General features: G+C 37.4%; 1 protein-coding gene and 1 long non-coding RNA gene across 5 annotated transcripts; both read right to left on the bottom strand.

The window, feature by feature from the left end:
* Positions 1-1,359: 1,359 nt before the first annotated feature.
* Positions 1,360-5,459, bottom strand: LOC147837070 (uncharacterized). Its single transcript, XR_015478413.1, has 2 exons — positions 2,877-5,459; positions 1,360-2,710 (listed from the first exon to the last, which is right to left on the bottom strand). It is a non-coding gene; the product is annotated as an uncharacterized LOC147837070 (long non-coding RNA).
* A 682-nt stretch (positions 5,460-6,141) lies between these two features.
* On the bottom strand, positions 6,142-24,594 carry ptbp2b (polypyrimidine tract binding protein 2b). 4 transcript variants are annotated; one of them, NM_001100007.1, is made up of 15 exons: positions 24,487-24,594; positions 23,793-23,823; positions 23,534-23,594; positions 17,506-17,678; positions 17,195-17,338; positions 16,926-17,087; positions 16,694-16,804; positions 16,163-16,361; positions 15,417-15,476; positions 14,635-14,750; positions 10,847-10,880; positions 10,207-10,299; positions 7,957-8,173; positions 7,537-7,614; positions 6,222-7,460 (listed from the first exon to the last, which is right to left on the bottom strand). In NM_001100007.1, exons 1-15 carry the CDS (start codon positions 24,492-24,494, stop codon positions 7,331-7,333), a joined length of 1,617 nt encoding a protein of 538 aa, NP_001093477.1. In that variant the 5' UTR covers positions 24,495-24,594; the 3' UTR covers positions 6,222-7,330. The 4 variants fall into 4 exon arrangements, 2 of the variants coding, with proteins under 2 accessions (XP_087095844.1, NP_001093477.1); XR_015477849.1 differs by lacking the exon at positions 10,847-10,880 and having other exon boundaries at positions 6,142-7,460; positions 24,487-24,567; XM_087239718.1 differs by lacking the exon at positions 15,417-15,476 and having other exon boundaries at positions 6,142-7,460; positions 24,487-24,567.
* Positions 24,595-26,247: the final 1,653 nt, after the last annotated feature.

Genomic DNA, 26,247 nt, shown 5'->3' with positions numbered 1-26,247 from the left:
CCTCAGATTAATAAAGGGACTACGCCGAAAAAAAATGAGCTCTATGTGCATTTTGAAATATTGTATTTTTAAAAAGCTTTAAAAAAAATATCAAGATGCTCAAAATGTTAAACAAATGTGCATAAAAAATGTGTGCACCCAACTAAGTAGGCATGGGCCGGTATAAGAGTCTTACACTATAACCTTGGATAAAAATATCATGGTTTCACTGTACTGTGATTGCTGCTCTAAAATATATTCTTTTTAAATGTCTAGGTAAAAAACAAAAACTTTTTCCCCATTGAACACATTTATAATGAGAAACATTTATAATATTTTTAAAAGAGTAAACATGTCAGGTCAAATAATTCAAATGAATCATTGACTTTTGATATCTTCATATCAAGAGGTCACTCTTAGCTGCTTGATATAAATTTGCAGATTGAGCATGCTGTCCCAGGAGAGAACCCTGAGCTCAGAGATATTTGAGCCCAGGGCTCCTGCCTGGTCATGTAGCATGTAGCAGCTCCCCCTAGTAAAGGAACAAAGGGGTGGATGGGGTAGATGGAGAGTTTCTTCAAAAATAAAGATCAGGAGGTAGGATGAATTCGCTTATTTATTAGAGACTAGAATTCATCTGATTGGTCAAGCAGTGATATTTGATCAGACTATTATAATTATTGATGTGATGCCAGCTGCAATCGATCATATCACGTGCTTCTCTTTAAATTAGTTTATAAAACTTCATTAGTTTCAAAAACAAAGATTTCTTTACAATTTAAAAGACTTCTTGGGATATCTTTTCTGCTGGAGATACTGTTGCCCTAAAAATCTATTTAAAAAATAAAAACATTTTTAAAAATTCTTACAAATACCATAGTTATGGTGTAGCTAAACCACGGTATACCTTGAAAACCGTTATTCCATGCCTACAACTGAGTAGGACAGACTTATTATTTAATAAGAAAAAAAATGCCTAAACTGATGGAAATCAATCCATCTAAATTCCAGTATGAGCATCAAAAAACAGTCAGGTGATTTTAACAGATCATGTGATAATAAATAATAGGTTTGATGAGATGACATAAATAGACATTCAAAAAAAAAAAAAAAAATTGGTCATTCTAAAATTCCTCAGTCAAAATCAGTCATCACAGTGGTTCCCATATTATTACTCCCCAGAACTGTCTTGAATGTCTGCGCTGCGAATGTAAGAGCAGTCTTATGCCTCCAATAGCCATTGAGTGTTCATTGCATTTAGTCTTCAGCCGACAGTAAAAAAGGTTAACAGTGGCTTTTCCAGAAATAGCAAATTCAATTTTTCTTTTTGATATTAGGTGCTAGCTTATTGGAAAGATAAAAAATATTTCTGACTCGCTGTATGGAAACGGTGCTTTATTTGCAAATGTGATATTACAGTTTAGCACATACAGTTTCATGCAAAGGTTTGGGCACCACACTGAATAGTAACTTGCTTTCTCTATAAGAGATATCATCGATATGCCATTTGATTTCTATAGAAAGCTAGATAATGTCTTGTTGTTCAGACAGAAATGCGTAGTGTAGCAGTATTTTGACACTGAAAAATAGACTATGCAAAAGTCTTTTTTGTGGATTTCAAAACCTGTAGTCATTTAGTGCTGATTAATTGCAACATACATTTTTTTGGAAAAATATACTGTGGGCAGATCCCACAACCATAGATACTTTGCATGAGGGAAAAAGAACACAGCATTTCTGGAGAAGAACATGCTCCCTACTGTACAATATGTGGAGGGTCCATCATGCTGTAGGTATGTGTGGCAAGAACAGGTACTGGAAACCTTGTCAGAGTTAAAGGTTGCATGAATTCCACCCAGCATGAGCAGATTCTGAAGAACAATGTTCAGAAAGCAGTCAAGAGGCTGAAGTTACGCCAGGATTGGATGTTTCAGCAGGACAATGACCCAAAGCACAGTGCCTGATCAACCAAGGAATTCACGGTTAGACATGAAACAATGTTCTAGCACAGTGGTTCTCAAACTGTGGTTCGTGTACCACTAATGGTACGCAGGCTTCCTTCTAGTGGCACACAGAGGAATGAAATGTCATGTACATGTTATACACATTTCAAAATTTATCAAAAATTATGTATATAATATGACATTTATGACATATAGTCTATTTTTCTGAGGTAATCTGCCACATTTTTTAACTGTGCAGAGTTGTAGCTGCTTTACTGGGCCTACTGCGCTACTGTATTTCAATACTGCTCATTTTGGTGGTACTTGAGGAGACTATTTTTTTCTGAGGTGGTCCTTGATAAAAAAAAGTTTGAGAACCACTGTTCTAGCATATCCATCCCAGTCCCCAGACTTGAACATCATCGAAAATCTATGGACTGCTTTAAAAAGGGCTGTTCACGCTCAGCACCTATCAAACCTGATTGAACTGCACAAATTTTGCAAGGAATAATAGACCAAAATGCCTTCAGCAAGAATTAAGGAACTTATCCTTGACTATAAAAAGCATCTACAGGCTGTTATTTCAGCAAGAGGTCATTATTCTGTTGGTGTGTGCAAATGTTTGCACATCTGTTTTTTTAAGACTTAAATTGCATTGCATCTGTTGATTAAATAAATGATATGTCAGATCAGTAATGTTGCTTTTTCCCTAGGGTATAAAATATAGTCAAATGAAAATTATCAGGGGTGGCCAAACTTTTGCATAAAACTGCAAATCTAATTCGGATCTCACACACACACACACACAACACACACACAACACACACACAACACACACACACACACACACACACACACACACACACACACACACACACACACACACACACACACACACACACACACACACACACACACACACACACACACACACACACACACACACACACACACACACACACACACACACACACACACACACACACACACACACACACACACACACACACACACACACACAAGCAAAACTAAATATGTGAAAATCTAAAAATGTGCAGATCATTCAGTACAAATAGTTTTTTTTTTTTTTTTCATTTGAAACAGCTCAGGCTTACATTTTATTAAACCGGGGGATAGTGTATTATCCTGATGGAATTACCCTTCATTAAAAGAATACACTGTAGTCGTAGAGGACAGACATGATTGGCAATAATACTCCGATAGGCTGTGACATTTAAACAATGCACAGTGGGTATAAGAGCTCCCATGCATGGAAGAAAATCTTCCCCGCATCTTTACTACACTACCACAAAGCTTACTAATATTAATTTAAGACAGAGTGGATTCATTTTGTGTCATTAATTCCAAATTCTTTTCTACCCTATCATCCAAATGCAACTTCCAATGTTGTATTGCAATTATATGGAGCCTTTGCAAATTGTCTGCTTTTGTAGCTCACATGGTTCAGTCTTAAACATGTTGCGAGAGATATACTCTTCTGTAGACTTTGGTGGAAGTGAGTGCTTTGAATAACGAATGCCTTTCTAAAAGCGTAAACCAGTCTGGTCAATCTGGTCAGTCCTCTTACCCTTGGCATAAGCAAGGTATTTTTACCCACAACTCAATTAGCATTTTCTCTTCTCTGTAAACTCTAAGCCAGTGGTCACCAAGCTTGTTCCTGGAGGGCCGGTGTCCAGCAGATTTTAGCTCCAGCCCTAATCAAACACACCTGAACAAGCTAATCAAGGTCTTATCAGGTATACTTGAAACATCCAGGCAGGTGTGTTGAGGCAAGTTGGAGCTAAACCTTGCAGGGACACCTGCCCTCCAGGACCGAGATTGGTGATCCCTGCTCTAAGCAGTTGTGCAAAAAAAAAAAAAAAAAAAAGCATAAAAACAAGTTTCTGAAGTACAGTCCTTCTGGCACCAACAACCAGGCAATGTGCAAAGTCACATAAATGATTTTTATTCACCATTCTGATGCTCAGTTTAAATAGTAGGAGATCATCTTGACCATGTCTAAATATCGCTGCCATATGGTTATATGATTAGATATTTGCATTATTGCACAGATAAACAGCTAAAACATGACCATTTTGATTTAAGAACAAAACTGGCCTTCAGTGATGAAGGCAGATAGACACAATGCTTGTTGTTGTTGTTGTTTTTTTTTATCTCCAGATTTATTTTGAATAACTGACCAGGGATCTGATGTATAAAATTTACCTAGAAACCTTCCTAAACATGGACAACATGTTTATTTATGTATGCTCATGGGCCATATGATTATTAATAGATGTTCAATTAAGTCAATCTTCAAGGTAAATGATTACCACATTCTCCCATCACCAATAATAATAATAAAAAAAAAACTCTTTTTGGTGTGGTAAAATCTAGTTAATATACTGTCAACATTTTATATTGTATTATAATTTTTTTAAAGATAACTAGATTTTTCTAAGCAAAATATTCACCATTTAAACATTATCTTGATGTATTAAATGAAACGAGTGGAAAAAGTTAAATATTAACTTTCATTTACTTGTAACATTTAAATATTTTCAAACCTAGTAATATTATTGTACTGTATATGTAGTAATCGATGTCTAGTTTTGCATGGGATTAAATTAGATTAATATTTTTAAAATAAAAGCAATCTCGTGAGAATTTAATCCTAATTAGTTTGAAGATTATTTTTTTGTTGTTGTTTTAAGGTTACCACCTTCCAGAAGAGTACTCATGTTTTGGGTCTTGCCAGTTTTTATACCAACATTAAGGTTCATTCAGAAAAACATAGCTTTGCTAACACTAGTTCTGAGATCCCTAAATTTGCTCTTGGGTTCAATTTGCTTAAAATAAAATGAAATAACACATTTCAAGTCAGTGGAAATAAGTGTCTTAATTTAATTAATTCCTTTCAAATGTACTCATTTAACTTAATAACAAATTAACTTAATCTGATGAAAGCAATTTTCCTTCTGCCAAAAAAGAACAGCTAAATATAGGCTCAAAATTGAAGAAAATCAATTACTTTTACCTAATGTTTAACCTAACACTCCTAAAAAAAATAAGTACATTTTAAATATTGACAAGTTAATTGTACATGATATAAAATTTACTTAAATTTTGCATGTGCAAATAGTTACAGGGACTTTATTAAGTAAATCTTAGGAGTTTTTTATTTTTATTTTAGTTTTTATAGATCACAACTTTTGCATAGAAATTGGCATACACATTTCTACCCCTGCTCTGTGTGTACACCATATTTATAAATGAGACCCCAGTTGTGTTATATTTGAAGTAATTTAGGTCTCAGCACATAATTAGCCAGGTGATTTGCATTGATTTGACTTTTGACTCAAAAAAGGTGTCGAGAACCACTGGTGTAAACATTACTAGCTTCTTTTTTTAGTGTTTGTTATTTGCTTCAAGAAGACCTACAGCATTTGAAGAAAACACCCTTATCACACTGTTCTACACTGCAAAATATCCAGATTTTATGATTCTAAGCACCCAAAGCTTGAGGCAACACAAGCCCAAAATACTGAATCTCCTTTATGTTCAACTACAGGAAAGCCATTGTAGTCAGTGAAAGCCGCTTTCTTTCTTCAAAAAAAGACAGCATGCTTAACAAAAAAAGAAACACTCTCCCAGAAGGATTCTTAGCACTACGCTTCGGTTTATACTGGTTCACGAAAAACGGTGCAAGCTGCAATTTATGTAACTCGTGTCTCAGCTTAAATCGGTGCCAGTTGATTGTCTTTTCTCCAGCAGACAAACAACCACTTCAATGCACAATCAGTCACATATTGAAAGGCGGGATACTGTAAGCACGTTTTTCCATTGTACTGCATGCAACTAAACACAGTTACCAATCTGTGAACCAAGCACCCTGCTCTCAGATACAAAATTGTGGGGACACAAAAACGGCACACTGATATTCAATTCATACTTGAAGTGACCAAAGTGGACAAAGATACAGGGATAAGCATGAAAACAGAAAATGAAACAAAAACACATGACGACGTGATGGGGAAAGTTAGATAATCAGCCAAAGATTACATCCTTTCTGTTTTTTGTTTTTTTTACTTCAATTGTGTGTATTGATACTCTGGCGAGTGTTTTTCCTGAGCCTGGAAAGAGTGTAATCGGAGGAAAAGAGCTAAGTGAGATACAGAGGACAGTACAGGAAGAGAAAGAGACAGCAGAGAGGCAGAGGTGAATGCAGAGCGAGAAGAGTTTATTCAGCATGCTACAGGATAAAAGCACTACACCACACAGGGACCGTCAAGCACAAACTTGGTAGAAAAATGAACTTTTAATTGTGCCGCTTCTATACTGAACATTACATTCCTAAAGATGTAAAAACTCAATTCATGTAAAAAATGTACAGAACACCCCCACTCCCATTGGTTTCTTAGGTCTAAACCACAAAAAAGAAGAAAAAGGGTAATTTTGCAATAGAATCAGCGAGCGATTCTCTATCAAAACCACAATCAAAGACAATTATGGATCTTTCACGTGAGTGATGTCTGTTGGAAAGTCTCCGTTGATAAAAATATTCCCGAGGTTGAATAAAACATTTTGTACAATGCAGAATAAAGTAAGACTAAAGGCACATTTACTTTGGTCCCAACAGTCCCTACATTAATGTGAATTCACAACATCAAACATGGTCAATCTGACACATGCAACTGCCGAGATCCATCAGCACATGCTCGGATTTTCATCTAAAAAACGGGAAACAGAATTCACTGAAGCAAAAGTGAGAAATATCAAAGCAGGTACTACACGTCACACACGATGCTCCCCCCTGCCAGTGTTTTGTTTACCACAGGTTTCAATCACAGAAAGTACCTCGGATGCCTGATCAAAGAAAACGAAATAATACTACAGCCCTAAATAATAAAAAAATGCAGAAGATCATTTACAAAATGGAGTACGCTCCATCAAATTTGCTTACTTATCTTCAGATTCAACAGACGTTAAAAAAAAGGTCGCCTAGCTTTCAAAGCTTCATCAATTTTTTCATCAAAGACCAAATGAAAACACATTGGGCAAAAGCTAAATATCACTTTCAGAAACCATCAAAACAACAAAGCCAGGTGATTGTAAAAATAACACACTGTGTGTAATGTGACTGAACTACTATAACCTGTGTCAATGGGAGCAAAAAAGATGACGCTATTTTGCTAAGTAAGGCACATTTTTGTCAATCCATCCTAAAACAGAATAACAGCTGGCCAAACACAAATAGCAGGAGCAGATAGAGAGCGAGTGTTCCTTTAGGGCCATTCTCATTGAAGTTTTTGATATGGTGTTAAGGAATGACTGGTACAAATAAAACTGAACTGGACTTGAGGCTCCTGGGGGAGAGAGAGGAAAGGTAAGAGAGCACCAGCGGGTCCTCAGATGGTGGACTTTGAGAAGGACACTCTCAGACGGTGGCCGCGGCCCATGTCATAGTTGTGAAGGTCGATGAGGGCCTGAATTGCCTCCTCGGCCGTGGCCATCTGCAGCAGAGACATTTTGCGATCTCTAGCAGAAAAATCAAACAGTGATGACTAGGAACAAACACATAAAACTGAGAAAACGCAAAGCATAAGGTTCTTACTGGAAAAACTTGAACGCTTTCACTGTACCGCCGGAGTTTGAGAAGAGCAGTCGTAAATCCTCCTCTGTCACATTGTCACTGGAGGGGAAACAAGCACTTATTAGCATTTCCTCAGAGTAAATGGTAAAACGTTATCATGATGCATGAACCAATAAAAAAGAAAACAAATGTTCCTTGGTAGCCACATTTTAATCTCAGATTTGAACTGGTACACTGCGAGGGACAAAACTGACAATTCATTTAAAAGGATGGTCAGCAGTAGGTCCAAGATTTATGATGCCAGAATAATACAATAATTACAAAAATGTACAGAAAAATGGCCACTTGCATTCATTAGGACATCGCAAATCTGCTTTACCAGCAATACAGTACGAATTTTACTAACGTAATCAACAAATTATTGTTCTCCTGCATACTCACGGTATGTTAGAGAGATGAAGTGTAGCTGAAGGGGGGAAGATGTTCTGGAAGTTTTTAGAGCCAGGCTTTTTGAAGCGGTGCAGTGGAGAACTAGTGAAGTCCTTTGTCAGGCCCTGATCATCTAAACCTTCCCTGGGTAGCTGTACCGTCTGGTGCTTCGAAAGGGTCACACGAATGATCTTGCCATACATCTTCTGCCCGTTCAGATGGCTCATGGCTAAAACAAGAAGACACAAAATGTTTGACCAAAACAGTTAAATGGAATTCATGTTTCTCTGATGGAATATTTATCTATTTCATGCACACAATAAAGCAGCTGTGTGGATTTCAACACTTGGATGACAATATTTAAGTCTCAATTATAATTGATATTGTTATGGATTATTAAATCTCAAAGATTATTTTATTTAGTCTGTGCTAAATGACCCTTGTGCTTTGTTGCTTGTAACATGAAACAAGCGTCAACTTTTTTTTGTTTTTGGCTCAGAATATTGATTTTGGTGCATCATTAAAGTGTAAGATCACCCTAAATAAAAAAAAAAATTAAAAAAAATCATGCCATTCCAAATCCCTGGTGCTGTGTTCACACCAGATGCGGAAGAAGCATCAAGCATGAGTGATTTACATATTAAGTCAATGCAAAGGACATGCAAAATAGACATCCTGCTGCGCGAAGGACTTGAACTGCGTGAATGGCGCGGCGTGAATTGCGCGTTTGACGCGCTTAAAGTGCGAATAGCACAAATAGCTCGAGTTCAAAAATCTGAACTTCAGCGGACATTTGCGCCGTGTTAACCAATTAGGAGCTTGCTCTTGTGGGGGTGTGATTATGATGCAGAGCTTGTTGTTGGTGTCTCGGGGGGAAATCCTTCAAACTGGGCTCGACTCAGTTAGAAGCATCGCTGAATGCTTCCATCATCCAGGTTAAGTTTCTGAAGGAGTTTGTGAGCTCACAGGGCTGGGTGCACCTCTGAAAGTATCTTGTGGACTCAGACACTGCTGCAAACAAATCAACGCTGTTTTCAGCCTTCATGAAGCACATAAACACAGTTATTTTCTCAATAAAATCTATGTTAGCCATTTAGCAATGAAGCTAGAGTCACCGAGCAGACAGAAGCCCTGCACATCACGAGAATCCGCATCTGTTGTGAAGTGAATTAAACGTTTGATTGAAGCAGATTTGACACGCGAATGAAGAGGATTTTGACGCGCGAATGAAGAGATTAAACTTAAACGTTCCGCATCTGGTGTGAACAAAGCATAGGACCTTCGGGGTCTTCAGAATACAAATTAACATATTTTAGGTGAAATCTGAGATCTTCCCCAACCATCATTAACAACGAGATAGTCCATGCATTTAGTTGTTCAATCAGACTATTTTCAAGCTACGAGAATATTTTTCTGTAAACATAAAACAAAAATAATGCCTTTCCTCAGTGTCAGTATATGGTCCACACATTCATCTGTCGCATTTGACCATGCGTCTGACTCCCTTGTGTTTCGTGCACATGCACCCTATACTGACACTGAGGAGAAGAAACTGTGAAGTTGTCATTTTTGTTTTATGTGCACACAAAAAGATGCTTGTAGCTTGATAATATAGGTCCACTGAAGGCATATGGAATGTTTTGAGGATGTATTTGGTACATGCCTTTACCAGGGCTTCTGCAGGTTTCATCAAGTCAAATTTAAGACTTTAAGACTTCTTTAAGACCATTATGAGTGAATTTTTTTACTTCCACAGGACTAAACACTAAGGGGACTTTTAATGGCCTAGTTAAAACGTAAAAAAAACTGTTGAAAACAAATGCTATTGTAAGGAAGATACTTAAACCATATTGGTAAATAAACTTTTGTATTGCTGGTGATTGGATGGATGTTTGTCCGATTGGGTAACTTTTCATGGATATAGGAAAATTAAGACCTGTTTAAAATGATTTAAGACCTACAACATAATATTTCAGTGAATTTAAGACTTTTTAAGGCCAAAAATTTTGTTTTTTTAAATTTAAGACATTTTAAGACCCCACAGACACCCTGTTTACATTAAATGAGCTGGCACCCTTGCTGTCTATGGAAGATGAGGAGGCTCTCCGATTTCACCAAAAATATCTCAATTTGTATTCCCAAAAAAAGGTCTCGGAAAGAAATTACAGTGTGAAAATACGCAATTTATTTTATTTATTTATTTTTTGATGGAGTAACCCTATAATAAAAACATCAAACACAAAAATAACACTGTCCGCTTACCCAACTGGGCCTGGTTTCCATCAGACATCTGGATTAAAGCACTGTCCTTCTTATTGTAAAGGATTTTCACGCGTTGCACGTCACCGTAGACACCTTCAGTTAAGTGAGAGGCAGATGGAAGAGGGAGGGAAGGAGGGAGGACGAGAGGAGTGAACCAGGAAGGACAAGTTAGTGCTTCAGAAGCTCCGGTTCTGACATGAAAGGTGAAGATGATGGTACAAATCTTCCAAATTATCTACACCAAAGAGTCCAAAACAGTGTTTCTAACAGACACAACTTATTCTGAAACGCCCTCCAAAAAACAAGCTCATGTGATATGGCAAAGTTAAAATCAAAAGCCTACATGCAAAATAATCAACCATGCATTAATATAAGCTGTACATGAAGAGAGACAGATAGAGCAAGATAGAGACAGAGGCTTCAAAAGCCAAGGAAAATCAACCAAAAAAACTGGACATTTTCTCATCAGCTGAAATTTTGGCATAATAGAACTAAACAAATGAAACTGGAAATTACATTAGAGCCAGATTATTAACAACTAGTCTAGAGATATGGCAAATGAAAGAGTAAACAAAAGAACAACTGAAATGAAATTAACAATAGATCAACAAAAAGAGGTAGATTGCTAACGATAACATACCGAAGAGGGTAAACAGACTTTGGGGCGTAACCATCTTTAGAAGGAGAGAAGAGCAAGCAGCGTAAGACAGGAAGAGAGAAGAGTCGAGGTAGAGCGGAGATGAACAGATCATCCATAACGGAGGGTGGTTTCCCGTAGAATGGTGAGGTGGTCATGGAGCATGGGTCAAGGCAGTTAATTGGGGCAAGTCGGTCCGAGGAGGAACATTTGTTTTGGTTCAGGCACAAAGCATGAATGGGTGGAGGGCGGGGAGACAGGATTGCAGGAGAGAAAGGGCCAACCAATCACAGAAGAGGAGAGAGGGAGAAGGAGGGGTTGGAAGCAGCGTGGGATAAAAGAAAAACAAAAAAAAATAAAGAAATGAATAAGAAACAAAAGTTGGAAGGGGGAACAAAAATAATATACAGGTCAGTACACAGGAAATGCAGGAGTTTGGTCAGAAAATGGTAGGGTTCTCTTTTCTTTTTTTGCTTTTGCTTCCCCCGACTATGTTTAACAGTGCCAAACGTAGTCACTCGAGACCGAACGTGGGCAGGGTACATTTACTCAGACTAACTGCAGCACAAAAACGCTGAGAGGACAAAGCATGCAGAGCCAGTGGAAAGCTTTAGTACGAGAAGAAAAAGCGTTAAAGGGGAAAACCAAACAAAACAAAGCAGCCTATAGCTGTAAAGGGGGCGGGGTCATGCAGCGGGTAGGCATGAAAACCACCTTGCAGAGTTATGGCATCAATAGAGAGCACGTCATGTTGAAAACTTCCACAAACCCACAAGTGTTTGGGAAAACAAAAACCATGATGGGGAAATTACTGGGACACTTCAAAAAGACAGAGAAATCATAGTGAGAGAGAGAAAGTGTGAGAGAAATGACAGAGGCGGGTGGAGCTACCATGTTTCATACCAACTTTGAATAGCTTAGAGAGAGGCAGTGGAGCATCAGGAGAGGAAGAGAGAGATACAGCTTAGAGAGAAAAGACAGTTAGATATTACTTCCAGACAGAGCGCTCATGAAAAGGTGCGAGAAAGAGAGAGAGAGAGAGAGCAGAGAGGGGGAGAGATAAAGAGAGAGGAGAGAGAGACAGTGATCAAAATTTGCACAGAGGAGAGACTGCAGAGAGACCCTCCATTTTGACGAAAACCTTACTGAGAATGCTTTCAGTATATTTCTGCAAGTATAAAGTAAATGTCACAATAGAGAACATAAAGAGCTACAGGGTTTAATTCATCATTACTGACTATCAATTCACTGCTATCTGCAAATATACTGAAATAACATTGAACACAATACATGATATACATTGAGGATGGAAATGAGACAAAGGTCAATCTGAAATCGTGTCAAGACAAGTCACCTGCTCAGTTTGTATTGTCTGGGACTGAATAAATCATTCTGAATCTAGTGCACATCAGAAAAGTGACTGAAATGACTTTGAAGTCAGGTTCAAAATGTTTAGCAAGAGAGCAAATCTAACGCAGAAATCTGATTAAAGTATTATGCAATAAAGGAAGTCCTGACGATGCAATTAGTAGTGCTGGGTACTGATTTGTGTACTAGTCTGACACAACGTATTCCATGATCCACGCAAAAGAATTAATCATCTCGTCATTTATTCACCCTCACATTAGACTTGAGAACACATTAGGTACACAAGTAACCTACACAAAATAGTACACAAGTAACTATTTTATGTTCTGTCATTTTAGTGGCTATTAGTACAAATTCATACGTGTTCAATCGTTTAACAGTACGGGCACATTTAAGCATTATTGAAAAATAGTACGCAAGCTCGAGATCCAGCCTGATCGCATGAGAAAATGTAACTATTTTATGTTTTGTCATTTTAGTTAGCTAATTAGTGCAAATTCGTACAAGCTCAATCTTTAAACAGTACGGGCACATTGAAGCATTATTGAAAAATAGTAGGTAAACTCGAGATCCAGCCTGATTGCATGAGGAAATTTAACTATTTTACGTTTTGTCATTTTAGTGGCTAATTAGTACAAATTTGTACAAAGTTCAATCGTACGAAAATGTATGAATTTTACCCAACACCGCCCCTAAACCCAACCGTTACTGGGAGATTGTTCGAATAAGATTGTTCAAATTGGCCACCAAATCAAAAAGTTACAAATTGCCATTAGAAAGAGTTGCGTGATCCTAACAACCAAAAAACAAACTGAAAAAACAAAAAAAAACAAAAACAAAGGTATTGTTCAAGTGCATGTGCAAGTTTGAAGAGTGTTGATGGCAATCGACTCAATCTATGTTTTGGAACTATTTTGAATCTGAAAAAGAAATAACTACTTTTTGTTTAAAACTTTCTTAATGTTTTGTTAATTAAATATCCATATTCAAGCACAGATTTTTTTTTAAAAGCAGATGCGTTTGATTTATATATACGCTTGTTAAGTCGTGACGTATCTGTGATTTATGGAATACTGTTTTCTGGTCCAAGCTGCTACTCATTTGAAATTAGAAAATATTAATTTACGGCCATTTTTAATTCTATCACACATTAAAGTGAATTTTATATAAAATCAGTGTACACAACAGTCTCTGGACTTGCTGCATAACAAATACCCAAATTTTAACAATTTATAAAAAATTTATTACTTTCTGGCCATTGGATATTAGGCATATACATATATATATATATATATATATATATATATATATATATATATATATATATATATATATATATATATATATATATATATATTGCGATTGTGATTTTGAGTTACCCCATACAGTTTGATAGAGCGAATGGATGTCACTCTTAACAAGCGGATTCAAAAAAACTAAATATTTTGGGCATCATGAAAGTTGTGAAAATCCAAAATGTTTGTGCCAACTAGTAACAATTGCAGTGAAATTTTTTTAAATAATTGTGTCTCTTCAGAAGACTTTCACAGTAAACATTTTAGGTGCAATTCTTTTATTTTCACATTGTAGATATTTTAACATTTTGGCAATCAAAACACACGATAAATAAAATAGTTACAACAATTGTATTATGTGTATAACAATTTCATTCATTCATTCATTTTCTTGTCGGCTTATTCCTTTATTAGGGCAGGGTCGCCACAGCGGAATGTACCATCAACTTATCCAGCCCGTTTTTACGCAGTGGATGCCCTTCCAGCCGCAACCCAACTCTGGGAAACATCCACACACACACTCATACACTACGAACAATTTAGCCTACCCAATTCACCTAAACCGCATGTCTTTCGACTGTAGGTGAAACCGGAGCACCCGGAGGAAACCCATGCGAATGCAGGGAGAACATGCAAACTCCACACAGAAACGCCGACTGAGCCGAGGCTCAAACCAGCGACCTTCTTGTTGTGAGGCGACAGCACTACCTACTGCACCACTGTATCGCCTGTGTGTATAACAATTTACTTTTACTTAATTCACTGATGTGCTCACTGGATCTGTCAGATCATAATTCGAATTCTAAAAATTGCTATTTTTACCCAGCCTCAGAATTTAACAATTATCATATCAATAAATGATTGAATAATCATCAAATTAACAATATGACATCACCAAGAACTCCTCTTTTTAAATGCCAACACAACAACAGAAACAAGTTAACGCTGCTCTGCTGCTAAACATTTTGAAGGTGATGTTGAGGTCCCTTTAATTAAAAAAATGATCTTTAACAGATGAGGACTAAACATATAAAACCAGAGACATACAGTGTGACCTGATCGACACAATGAGAAAACTGAACAGAGAGAGCAGGGATGTGTTTGTGTGTGTTTTGAGAGTGCACTGACCTCATCATTGAGATTGCTGACCAGTAGCACTCCGCCAGGTACTGAATGACCGGACAACGCTACCCTCCCTGCTGCTGCTGCTGCCGCCGCTGCTGCGCTCAGAGGGCTGATGGCCCCTATAGGGAGAGAGAGAGAGAGATGGAGAGGAAGAACCCTGTCAGCCCACTTAGCCCAGAAGAGCCGACAGCTCAGCATCTCAGCCGGATCTGCCCTGTGGCCATGCATTCTACCTGTCTGCACCCACCACACCAAGCACATCCAGTTATCCAGCCAAAAACCACACACCTCGGGCAAACCCACATCCCAGAGTCAATATCTGCTGCTAGGCAGATCGCTATCTGAACCGATTTCACACAGACTGAAGCTCTGGAGCAATATCTGAAAGCCAAATTGCTTTTTGGGGCCCTTCTGCTTGCTGTAGTTAGCCGCTCAATAGGCAGCTCTGCTTTAGCTAAGGGAACTGGTGTTTGGCAGTTTGGATTGCCAGTCTGTCTGAAATACAGGTCCCTAATTAGTGTGCGTGTCAATCCATTACGTCAGGCCTATAATGCAGAATGGAAGGGCTTATTGTTGCAGCTTCAGATTTATGCTTTGACAAATAGCGACACTGTTTATGAAGCTTGCATGTCAAGTCAGGACAAATGGTTGGGGTGGTTTCAACATGAAAGCCCTGCCAATTCTGACAGCACTGGAAAAGTCCCTGTCCTTCAGAGGGAAGAGCGCATTCAAGCAGCGTTAGAAAATCAAAAGAAAAAAAGGAAAGTAAATGGAAGCATAGGTACCTAGAGAAGATGGAAACCCTCCACCACTAGAGTAGGAAGTTACCATTCCAGAGGGAGTACCTACGGAGAACGTGTACAGTCAAAGTCTTTCGGGATCAAACACAGACTGGGGGCCGTGGAAGCGGCAAAAAAACGTAAAAGGAACGAGTTTGAATGGCACATCAATTAGACAGGATTGCATTTCAGGCACCATTGACCCATTTTCCACTAAGAACTAGAAAACTCTTCATGAATAACACACAATAAAGGCAAAGCATTCACACCTCTACCCTGCTCTGAAACTGAAGCTATGCAGACAGAAGATGATGATGCATGTCAGAGAATGACAGGGAAGATGGGTCTTAAAGTCCGTGTGAAATCAAAATTTACAATCTGTGTTTGGCTAGTGCACATTGCTTTCGTGAACAATCAGAAGTACAAATGAACAATAAATCTTTGTAATTTAATCCACTGATAATAAAGCCTGATTTGGTAATCTTCAATTTAAAATCTGACCATTTGCTTCCACTTTTGGAGCAATGTTTATTATGTTAGCGTGAATTTAAAAGCTTCAGCCAGAATATTCGTAATGATGTGCAAAAAGAAAGCCCCACCCCCTACTCAATATTCTGTTTCATTTGGTAGAACATACTGAACACTTAACATACTGAAATAAAAGTCTCAACAACTTACGGTTCACGCGGACTTTAAAGGTGTGATTGAGCCACATTTACATTACATACACACGTGAGTGTTGTCTAACATACCAAGCAGGGAGGGGGAATCTTTGCTGAGAGCGGCGGCCATAGACGGGTCCACTGGTGGTTGGCCATCTCCCGCTGGCAGCTCGGGTCGGGTATAATCCCGGCTTTTGTCATTGTTGTATTTTACATTCAGGTTGACCAGCTTGGAGAAGTCAATGCGCAGAGTGCAACAAGAGTTGTAAATGTTCTGGCCGTCCAAGGACTTTATTGAAAGACAGAGATAGAGGATGAGAGCGAGACAGCGCATCACATTTGTTATTCTATGACAAGGGTGAACGAGGATAAGAATAATTACAGCCGGAGCATAATGTAGGGCCCTGCTAAAAGTAATAAAATCGCTCCTCTACAAGTAATGACAACTGCAGTCATTTCATCACATAAATGAAAGAAAAGGTACTAAACTAACATATGACTGGATCATAATTCGCCTGTGGCCATAACCATCACATTAAAAATCTCATAACAGTGCTTCGGCAGATCATTACACATTTATGGAGTTTGCGGTGCTTTCAGTCCGCCTCTTCGTTCACTCACCAGTTTGGCCTGCTGGGCATTTACTGGGTCACTGAACTGCAGAAGAGCCTGAAACTGATTATTTTTGGTAAACGTGATTATCTTCATGACCGTCCCAAACTTGGAGAAGATCTAAGAGAAATCAGTGCAAAGGCCTGTTAATTCAGAGGCATGGGAGTGTAAAAATACATTTGGCTTGTTTTCTTTTAAAACTGCAGTTTATTCCAGATGGATGCCTGCTGTGGGCAGTGACCTGTTGGAGGACGTCCAGGGTGACTGGGTAGAACATGTTGTCGATGATTATTCGCAGTACTGGGCTGGGGGCAGGCGTTAACACACTCTTGCTGGCCATGTCCGAGCTTGGAGAGCCGCCCTCCTGGACAGCTGACACCGCCTGCAGCACGGCCTGAGCTCGCTTCAGAAGAAAAGCATGGAAACAGATTAAGATGAGAGCTATGCCAGTTACACACTTCCGCTGCTGCTACATTTTACCATCAAGCATTAAAAGGGTGTTTTGCGAACCTGGTTGAGTGCACTGTCTGTCTTGAGCTCTTTGTGGTTGGAGTACTGAATGAACACTGGGACATTACGCACTTGAGGTGTAACAGCTGTGTAGTAGTTCACCATGGTAACAGCTGCTTCCTCGGTTCCCAGCTCTAAAAATGCCTAATTGAGAGAAAGTGTTCAAAATGAAAAAACAGCCTTTTTTTTTCCTCAAATGCAGTTAAGTATGAACTTTGTGCACCAATGTGAAAAGTTTTTAGGCCCTTCATTGAATTTCAGATTTGTTGCATCACAGTAAAGGTTGATTTTATTGTTACCCCATCACATACCTGATTTTTGCCTTTAAGCATTAGTATATTTGTGACCTTTCCAAAGGGCAATCCCAGGGCGATGACCTCAGTCTCAGAAACCTCATTGGGGAGTTTACGGATATGAATAACTCTTGATGGTGGGCTGTCCATGCTGTCCTCCACCCTCAGTTTTTTACTGTCACTTCCATTAGCTGTAAGTATATCAGGAATACAGTTGAATTTAAAAATGTGACTTTAAATTGGTATTATCAGGTTTGTACATTATCTAATGAGCAAAAAAAGAACAATTTGACCTGTATTATTTGTCAATATATAGGGAAATTCCAATACAGAGTTTTAGCTTTTATCAAAAAGCTTTTACCTTTTTTTGGAAAATAGACTTTTTACAACTTCCCAAGATAAACCGTTGAGTTTTACCATTTTTTAATCTTTTCAGCCAATTTTTAGGTCCTTCAAGGACACTTTAGCTTAGCATAGATTAGGGTTGGGTCGATAGACGATGCAATCATCCATTGCCGATGACCGATAGACATTACGATGCTGAGCCGACATCGCAATCCTCTACCCTGCCCCCATCGCAGCAGCAACCCGCTCAAGAAAAAAAAAAAACACACTTAAGGCTGATTTATACTATACGGTGCAGCCTATGCGTGGACGCATAGCCCTCGCTGTGGCCGTTGGCAATGTTGACGTGCACCTCTTAAAACATCTAACTACATGTCGCAACGACGCATAGTGTAAGCTCTGTGATTGGTTGGCTCGGTAGCGCTGACGAGTGTGGGCGGAGATGAGATGCGTGCGAGCCCGATACATCGAGTGTTTACAAGAGTCCCATAAAGGAGTTCCGGATGGAGACTGTCGTTTTGTGTTTACCTTATGATTAAAGTTGTTGCACTTCTGCCGATTCCAGCCTCAAAATGAGCGAGTTTGAGCCAAGTGTACATTAAGGTAGCGTTTAGAAACAAAACACCAGTGAACAAACTCGTCCCAGAAGAACATAAACACCTCACTGCCAGCTAGCAGTTCGGAAGTGTTATTGCAGAGCAACAGAAACAGCATGCAGAAGTATAAATGCACGGCTACGAGCATTGCATCCGTCGTAGGTCATGTCGATCACTTGACGCAGTAGTATAAACCAGGCTTTAGGCCCCATTTACACTAATACGTCTTAGCTTTAAAATTGCTGTTCAGAATGATAATGTTCCACATCCACACTGGCGTTTCATCTAGCATTTTAACCACTGAAAACGCACATCACGTAACCACACACAGGCAAGCACTGCAGCATACAACGTTTGAGCTCCAGGCAGCCTGCAGGTGCTTTGAGCTCAAAACCCCAAAGAGCAGTGCACGTCGGACAGTTTTTTAAGGATATATCGCTGAATCGCGTCTCACTATAGTTGTTCAACATGATATTTAATTAATCTTGTCTCTATGTAATGACTCTTCGATCTTTTAAATCAGGTAATGTGTAACAGTGTCAGTACACTGCGTCAATCATTTCCTTTCACGCTTGCACTTCAATTAATTCACTGCCACATATGGCGATTGCGTTGTTTCACATTAGACATCGTACAATGCTAAATTGGTCGACATCCCCCAACCCTAGCATAGATCATTAGATTGAATTACACAATTAGCATTACACTCAAAAGTGACCAAGGAGTTTACATAATTTTCCTATTTAAAGCTTGACTCTACTGTAGTTACATCATGTTCTAAGATTGAAGCAAAATACAAAGTTGCTGTTTTTGGCCAATATGACTAGAAACTATACTTTCCAGGGTTTCTGAAGGTTTCATCAAGTCAAATTTGAGATATTTTAATACCCTTTTAAAACCATTATAAATAAAATGTTGGCCTTGTACATGGCTAAACCCCAGTTGGGCCAATGGAATTTTTTGTTTTGCTTGCCACAAAAATCAAATATAGTTACTTCTTAGCCACATATTTTAATGTGTCAAAACAAAAAATCTCTAGTTGTATACACTGTTTTATGTGTTTCATTTTTTTTAGAAAAGTTTAAAATTTTAAAAGTATATTACAGAGAAAATTACATGATTAAAAAGAATAATAATAATACCTTTTATTTATAGGTGCCTTTCAAAGCACTCAAGAACACCTTACAATATGTCACAGGCACAAATTAAAAAACAAGACAGAGGAATAATAAACAATGTTAAACCAAGCAAAAATCATTAAAAGCAATTCTGAACAGAACGGTTTTAAACTGGGATTTAAAATTGGAGAAAGAGTCCACCTGATGAATATCTAAAGGCTGGGAATACCATAACTATGGTGCTATGCAGCTAAAACCCCTGCTACCAAATGATTTCATCTTTAAATTTAGAATTGATAACAATTTAGCCGCAGAAGATCTCAGCACCGAGAAGTGTACCAGTATAAAAGATCAGAGAGGTAATCGGGTGCCAGGTTGTGAAGAGCTTTGTAAGTTAACAGAAGAATTTTATATTGCACATGAAAAAGAACAGGAAGCCAACGCAAGTGAAAGAGAATTAGGGATATGTGTTCAGAAGCACACGAGTGGGTGACCATCCTAGCTGCTGAGTTCTAGATTAGCTGTAATCTGTAAAGTTGGTTAAGAGGGATACCAGATAGGAGGGAATTGCAATAATCAATCCTTGATGTAACCAGAGTATGTACAAGCACTTCAGTACTTTGTTGGGATAGTGAAAGGCGAAGTCTTGCAATGTTACGCAAGTGAAAAAAGCCAGATATGTGAATTAAACTAAAGCATACCATCTAGTACAACCCCAAGACAATTTGCATGAATTTTTTACTGAAAAATTATTGATAGAAAAAAGTAAAAAAGAGAGTAAAAAATTGTAAAATTCTCAAATCCAGTATTTGTTGGTTTGTTGGCTTTTGGTCCAAATGGATTCAACCTAATGCGTTTCTGTTAAAAAAAAAACTTAAGCTTCATCATAGATATTTACATTAGATGTCACCTATGCCATTGTTGTCTATTTGAAGGAATGCATCAATAGAGCCGCCATTTTAGTACAGGGTAGCACCCCTTTAAAATAAATGTGGGACCAGGGTGCAGTGGAAGACTGGTTATCCAGTGCCAGATATGCACATATATACATATATCTTTGATTGGAAGTTTACCTGGTGGTCAGTATGCAAATATTTTTTTTAAATTACGAAAATTATATTTTTACATCAATTTTCTACATCGATGGATAAGTGACCGCATGGGCATTGCTGAAAAAGAGCGAGTGTTTCGCGTGCATGGAAATGTTTTGTCTTCCCTCCCTGTTAAATTTGAGCTAATCTGTGTCCTGAAACACACCCCTTCTCCTGCTTTCTGGTGCACCCTGACTTTTATTCTGGTGTAATAATCAAGGAACTTTACTGCCATTATTCTAGGGGAGTTTTAAAATTAGCCTATCCATTAATAGCCTATCCAAATTAATATATCCAAAACAAGGGGAGCGTTCCTTTAATCAAGATCCCTAATGTGAAATCTATAGTAATATTTTAGCTATATATTAATATTGAATATTATGGTAAATTCAAGCAGGATGCATTCTCAAAATCCATTTGCACTGTTTTATTTATAATAATTTATTATATTTATATATATATATATATATATATATATATATATATATATATATATATATATATATATATATATATATATATATATATATATATATATGAGTGACCTTAGTTAATTGCCATATCATTAAAAGGACTGAAACACACAAAATAGTAACATTTTCAATTATCAGCAGATCAAGACAGATTGTTCACACTTGTAAAAAATGATTAGATTAGGCAACAGAATTTTTCAGTCCTTGATTATGATTGGCTGAGTCACATTTAATAAAACATTCAAATAAATATAAAAACACCTGTGACCGTGTTCCATCAGTATTACCCTGCCACTGCATTAGTGTTGCTGACACTGCATGTTAAAAACCATTTGCTTGGTGAAATAAAAATTATTTGTTATCAATAAATCATTCTGTTGCATATTTTTCAAATCCTTGCCATGGAATGCACTAAGCTTGGGTGTTTTAGCTGTTTTAAAAAGAGAACTAAACCAGAGCTTCTTACTTTAAAATGTCCCTATAATGCTATCCTAAATGTTCCTATTTTTTTTATCCTTATTCCTATTTTTATCCTTTTATACTGCTTCTTTATGAGATTCCTACGCTGCTTTGGGCAGATGTTCTATTCGTCTGTAATTGGTCTACTGTTTAAAGCAAGGGTGCCCAAACTTTTTCTTATAAAGGGCCAAAAGCCAAACTTGATTAAGGGCTGTGGGACCAAGGCAAATATACAAACCATATTATGTTAAATTTGCCTAATATTAAAAAAATTACTAGAAAACATTGCTTTAAATCTTATTAACTAATGCAGTATCATTTTGAATATTTTATAATGAACTTATTACAGTAAAGACATAAACGATTCCATTTATAACACAATGGAGTAAAAAAACAAAGAAAAAAACATTACCTTAAATTCAAAACGACTATCTCGGTCAAATGCATTTGCACAAACCAGCTGCCCATTATTCTCTCTCTCTTTCAGATGTGTTGGTGGGCCAAATCAAAGGTTACCATGGGACAACTTTAGCCTGCGGGCCCTACTTTGGCATCTTTGGTTTAAAGTGCATGTCTCAAACAAAAAGTCCAAACCCATATCTGAATTTTAACTGTGGAGCTCCTCATCGCACATAACACACTGTAGGACAGGATGTACATGTTTAAGATAGCAATTCAAGTCCAAAGACTAAATGAAGAGCTAGTTTAACTCAAACCTTCATCGCAATCATGACTTGAGAAAGACATTTGTCAGTTTGATGTTTAGAGAAAAATGAGAGTTTATGAACACAATGGACAATCAGATGCATTTTATCACTGCTGAAAAAGTGCTGATTCAACCATTCAAGTATGATTTAGTGATATTAATGGGAGTTTTGAGATGTTAAATAATAAAATGTTTGGCCTTGACTACAAATGCTTCAGTCCAACTTAATATTAAGTGGCCTATAATGACTATGTAGTTACATTTAAATTAACAATTTGGTACATTGCTTTATCTTTACATTTGAAATATTATCATCATGTAACTATCATCATGTTAATTAGGGATGTGGTGAATTTTTAGTTACTGAAAACAGCGGTTTCAGTTTTTCGGCCAGTAGGAAAACTGTCCAAAAATAAGTCGAAAAAGTGGTTATGCTGTTCCACTACGTATATGCCAAATAGAATTTTGCTGTGTCAACCAAAGTGCAAAAGTGAGAAGTGTGTGCCATGCTCAAAGTTTAAAATAGCTTAATATTCTGCTCTATTCTATCTGTTGATGCATAGACCACACACGTTCACTGGAAAAGAAAAGTCCACTTAAATAACCTGCCTACAGAACATTTCTATGCAATGTACTTCCTGCTGCTAGCAACAATGTTGAAAAAAAACTTGGAAAAAAATGTTAGCTAAGATAAAGTTATTTGAACATCTAAAATTGGAGGGTTAAAAAAAGTATTTAATAATCATCTTCAAAGGTGTGTAAATGAAAATTGGGTTTTGATTAATTTACAGTACAAAACGTATACAATTTCTTTATAAAATATTACTTTTAATCTAATGATTTTTGGCAAAAACTAAAAAACACTTTTGTCATTTTGGCATTATGCAAAACTGGAAATGCTGACATGTCTGTTTAGCAGTTCAGAATAATTTCAGAACAAATGTATTTGTTGTGCACCCTTAAATTTTTTAAACTCTGCAAACATTTCAGATTCACAACCAGTTACATTGCATACTGAATGAAAGATATTATTTGGAAAAACATATTAGCATAATGAAAGGCACTTTAAAAATGTTCCGAACAATTAATGGGTGTGTGTGTGTGTAGACTTTGTAACTGACAAAAAACTCCAATCTTTGACACTATCTATGTGCAGGTAGCGTATGTTTCGTTTTTGTGCATTTCATGAATTCAGATTCATTTTTGTGCATTTCATGCATTCAGATTCTAATGTGATGCCCACATTTATTTCTCTTACCAGTGACTGAAGAATTTGGACTACTGTACAGACTGCCAGACAGCAAGTCATCTGAGCTTCTCTAGAAAGACAGAAATGAAAATTCAGCAAAACATTTAAATATTTTAAGTCATATTTTTGTTTTTATTTCCTTTATTTACATCACAGAATCCATTATGATAATATAGTGATCTGGGGGTTCATGCATCCATGTTTTTTCTTGCATGTATTTTCATAACAATATCTAAACGTTACAGTCGTGCGAAGACAAACCACTTACCTTCACACCAACTGCAACATCACTTGCAATGCTGTAGAGAGGAAAAACAGAAAAAATGCATGTAACTTATGGATGTTTGATCCAATACCCTTGCAATCAATCACATACACATCGATACCACATCGGAACGCATAATACCTATGAAATTATAATTAACATTATTACAAGATAATAGCACAACATAAAATAATTACCATTTTAACGTCCTCTTAACTGCGGACAGAATGGGAGCAGTTTTGTAATAATATTAAGCCCAATAAAACTCAATCGATAAATGAAAACGACAAATGCATTTATATTCAGCTCGCGGACATGGAGTGCCCGTTATATTTCAGACAAAGGGAATGGAGACGCGCCCGCATAATAGCAGTACCGTTAGCCGCACAGCTAAACTACATTAACGTTACATACATTTGTTGCGCAAATAGCATGACGCATTTCAAAGACCGATGTTGCATTATTAGGAGAGTTCGTATTTAGTATTCGTAAAACATATCTGATCTATTTAGCGGCATAATTTGATTCACCCAGGTAAGGTTAACGCGCATTTGTTATTATTAGCCTGTGTTGGCTGTTGCTTCACCGGTGTGTCGAGCGGCCTTCACAGAACGCGACTAAAATCGTTTCAAATACAGATTAGGTTATGCTTAGAAATGGCATATTAGCAAATATTCTGCAAAAGGCGCAGACTTACCCGTCCATTGCAGGGAAAACGTTCTTCACGGTGTGATACTGATCACAGGAGCAGGGGAGCCTTCAACACGCGCGTAACTATGCAAAATGGTGGAGCGTTTGTTACTCGCGGAATCAGCCGAACACAGCCGAGACTTGCCGAACTGATGAGCGACAGACGCGCTTTGCGCGGTCTGGGTGACAGACCCGTGAAAACAAGTTCATCATCCACAAAAATAGCAATAAGAACAAGGATGGAAACGTCATTGTTTAACATTATTGTAATAATACTTAAATAGCAATTTTGGACCTTAGAAAAAATATTATGAAAAGTTCCAAATGACTATAAATTAGCGCTTTAGCTCTGGCTTGTTTACATGATGTTTATTATACAGGCCGTAGCCAGCCTGGGGTAGTTCGTTTTTTGTCAAAAAGTGGACCTTTTTGCAGTTATTTACATTATTATCATTTAAATACTGCATTTTAGTGTCATTTTAAGCACTAGTTTTAGCTAGATTTACTTGTTGCGTTTTTTGATGTAAAGAAACATGAATAATACATTTTACCTACAAATTTATTACATTATATATCATTAGAAAAAAAAAACAATTTAAATTAAAATCTAGCTTTTTGTCATTTATTAGTCAAATAACAATAGCCAAATTAGCATTCAAATTAATTTTAACATTGGCCACTTTTCACACCTTTTTGGTCTTTTTTTTCAACATTTAAAATAAAATTTACTTGTAAAATGTTTCCTCCATTTAAAAACAATAGCGAAAGATGACTTCGCTTAAATCAGATTGTATGTTTTCTTGCACAGCTTGACATTGGACTTATAATAATTATTTGCATTGGCCATACATGATTAGCTGAAGCCAACAGAGGATTTCGCTCAGTCCTAAAGACTTTTTCAATTGGTTATTTTCACTATTTATAATGGCATAGCAGTCAAAAAAGGACAAATGAGCTCATGTTTGGAACAAATTCTAAACCTTTGTGTACAGTGAGGGGTGGGTCAAACCCCTTTCAAACTTCCCCCAAAGTAAAACCAATTGAAATATTCAAGATGGACATACCTTTAGTTTAGTGCATTACAGCAAACAGTACAAATGTCTTATAGGCCACTAGCATATTCACGAAAATATTATAAATAACTTTCAGCCCATTGGGAAAGACACAAAGAATGAGCTTAAGTTAATCCAGATGAACTAGGGTTGAATATGACCCTATTCAATAAAGCTACATAAAAAAACTATTCACATGGCTATATGCTCTACCTAGACTAGCCCTAAACTAGCTGATTTAAAACTGTTTTGTGTGTTTTTAAGAGAATTCTTGTGACCAGTACAGTACTGTTTTCTTTGTGTAGTGGTTAAAAGTTCAGTAAGTTCTGACTTTTTGTCATTTAGACTACATGAATGACAGTGGTTTTCAATCCTCATGGACCTAACTCTCTCCACATCTTATTTATTATAGGACAAAATCTGAAAACCCTTGATTTATGTATATCATGTTACACATAATCACAAAATTAATAAATAGTTTTATTTAGATAATGATTGTAATGGGGCCGCGCAGTGGCGCAGTGTGTAGCGCGTTCGCCTCACAGCAAGAAGGTTGCTGGGTCGCTGGTTTGATCCTCAGCTCAGTTTGCATGTTCTCCCTGCGTTCGCGTGGGTTTCCTCCGGGTACTCCGGTTTCCCCCACAGTCCAAAGACATGCGGTACAGGTGAATTGGGTAAGCTAAATTGTCTGTAGTGTATGAGTGTATGTGTGGATG

The sequence above is a fragment of the Danio rerio genome, chromosome 2, assembly GCF_052040795.2.
Source record: "Danio rerio strain M-AB ecotype USA chromosome 2, GRCz13ab, whole genome shotgun sequence".
In the NCBI taxonomy this organism is placed as follows: Eukaryota; Metazoa; Chordata; class Actinopteri; order Cypriniformes; family Danionidae; genus Danio; species Danio rerio.
The sequence above is the reverse complement of the archived record's forward strand: the minus strand, read 5'-3'. Positions and strand labels throughout refer to the sequence as shown.

Excerpts from the sequence above, each read along its gene's own strand:
- ptbp2b (NM_001100007.1), bottom strand. Across the intron at positions 23,595-23,792 it reads ATGTTGCAGTTGGTGTGAAG|AGAAGCTCAGATGACTTGCT; the intron begins GTAAGTGGTTTG and ends CTGTCTTTCTAG. Across the intron at positions 8,174-10,206 it reads TGGAAACCAGGCCCAGTTGG|CCATGAGCCATCTGAACGGG; the intron begins GTAAGCGGACAG and ends TTCTTGTTTTAG.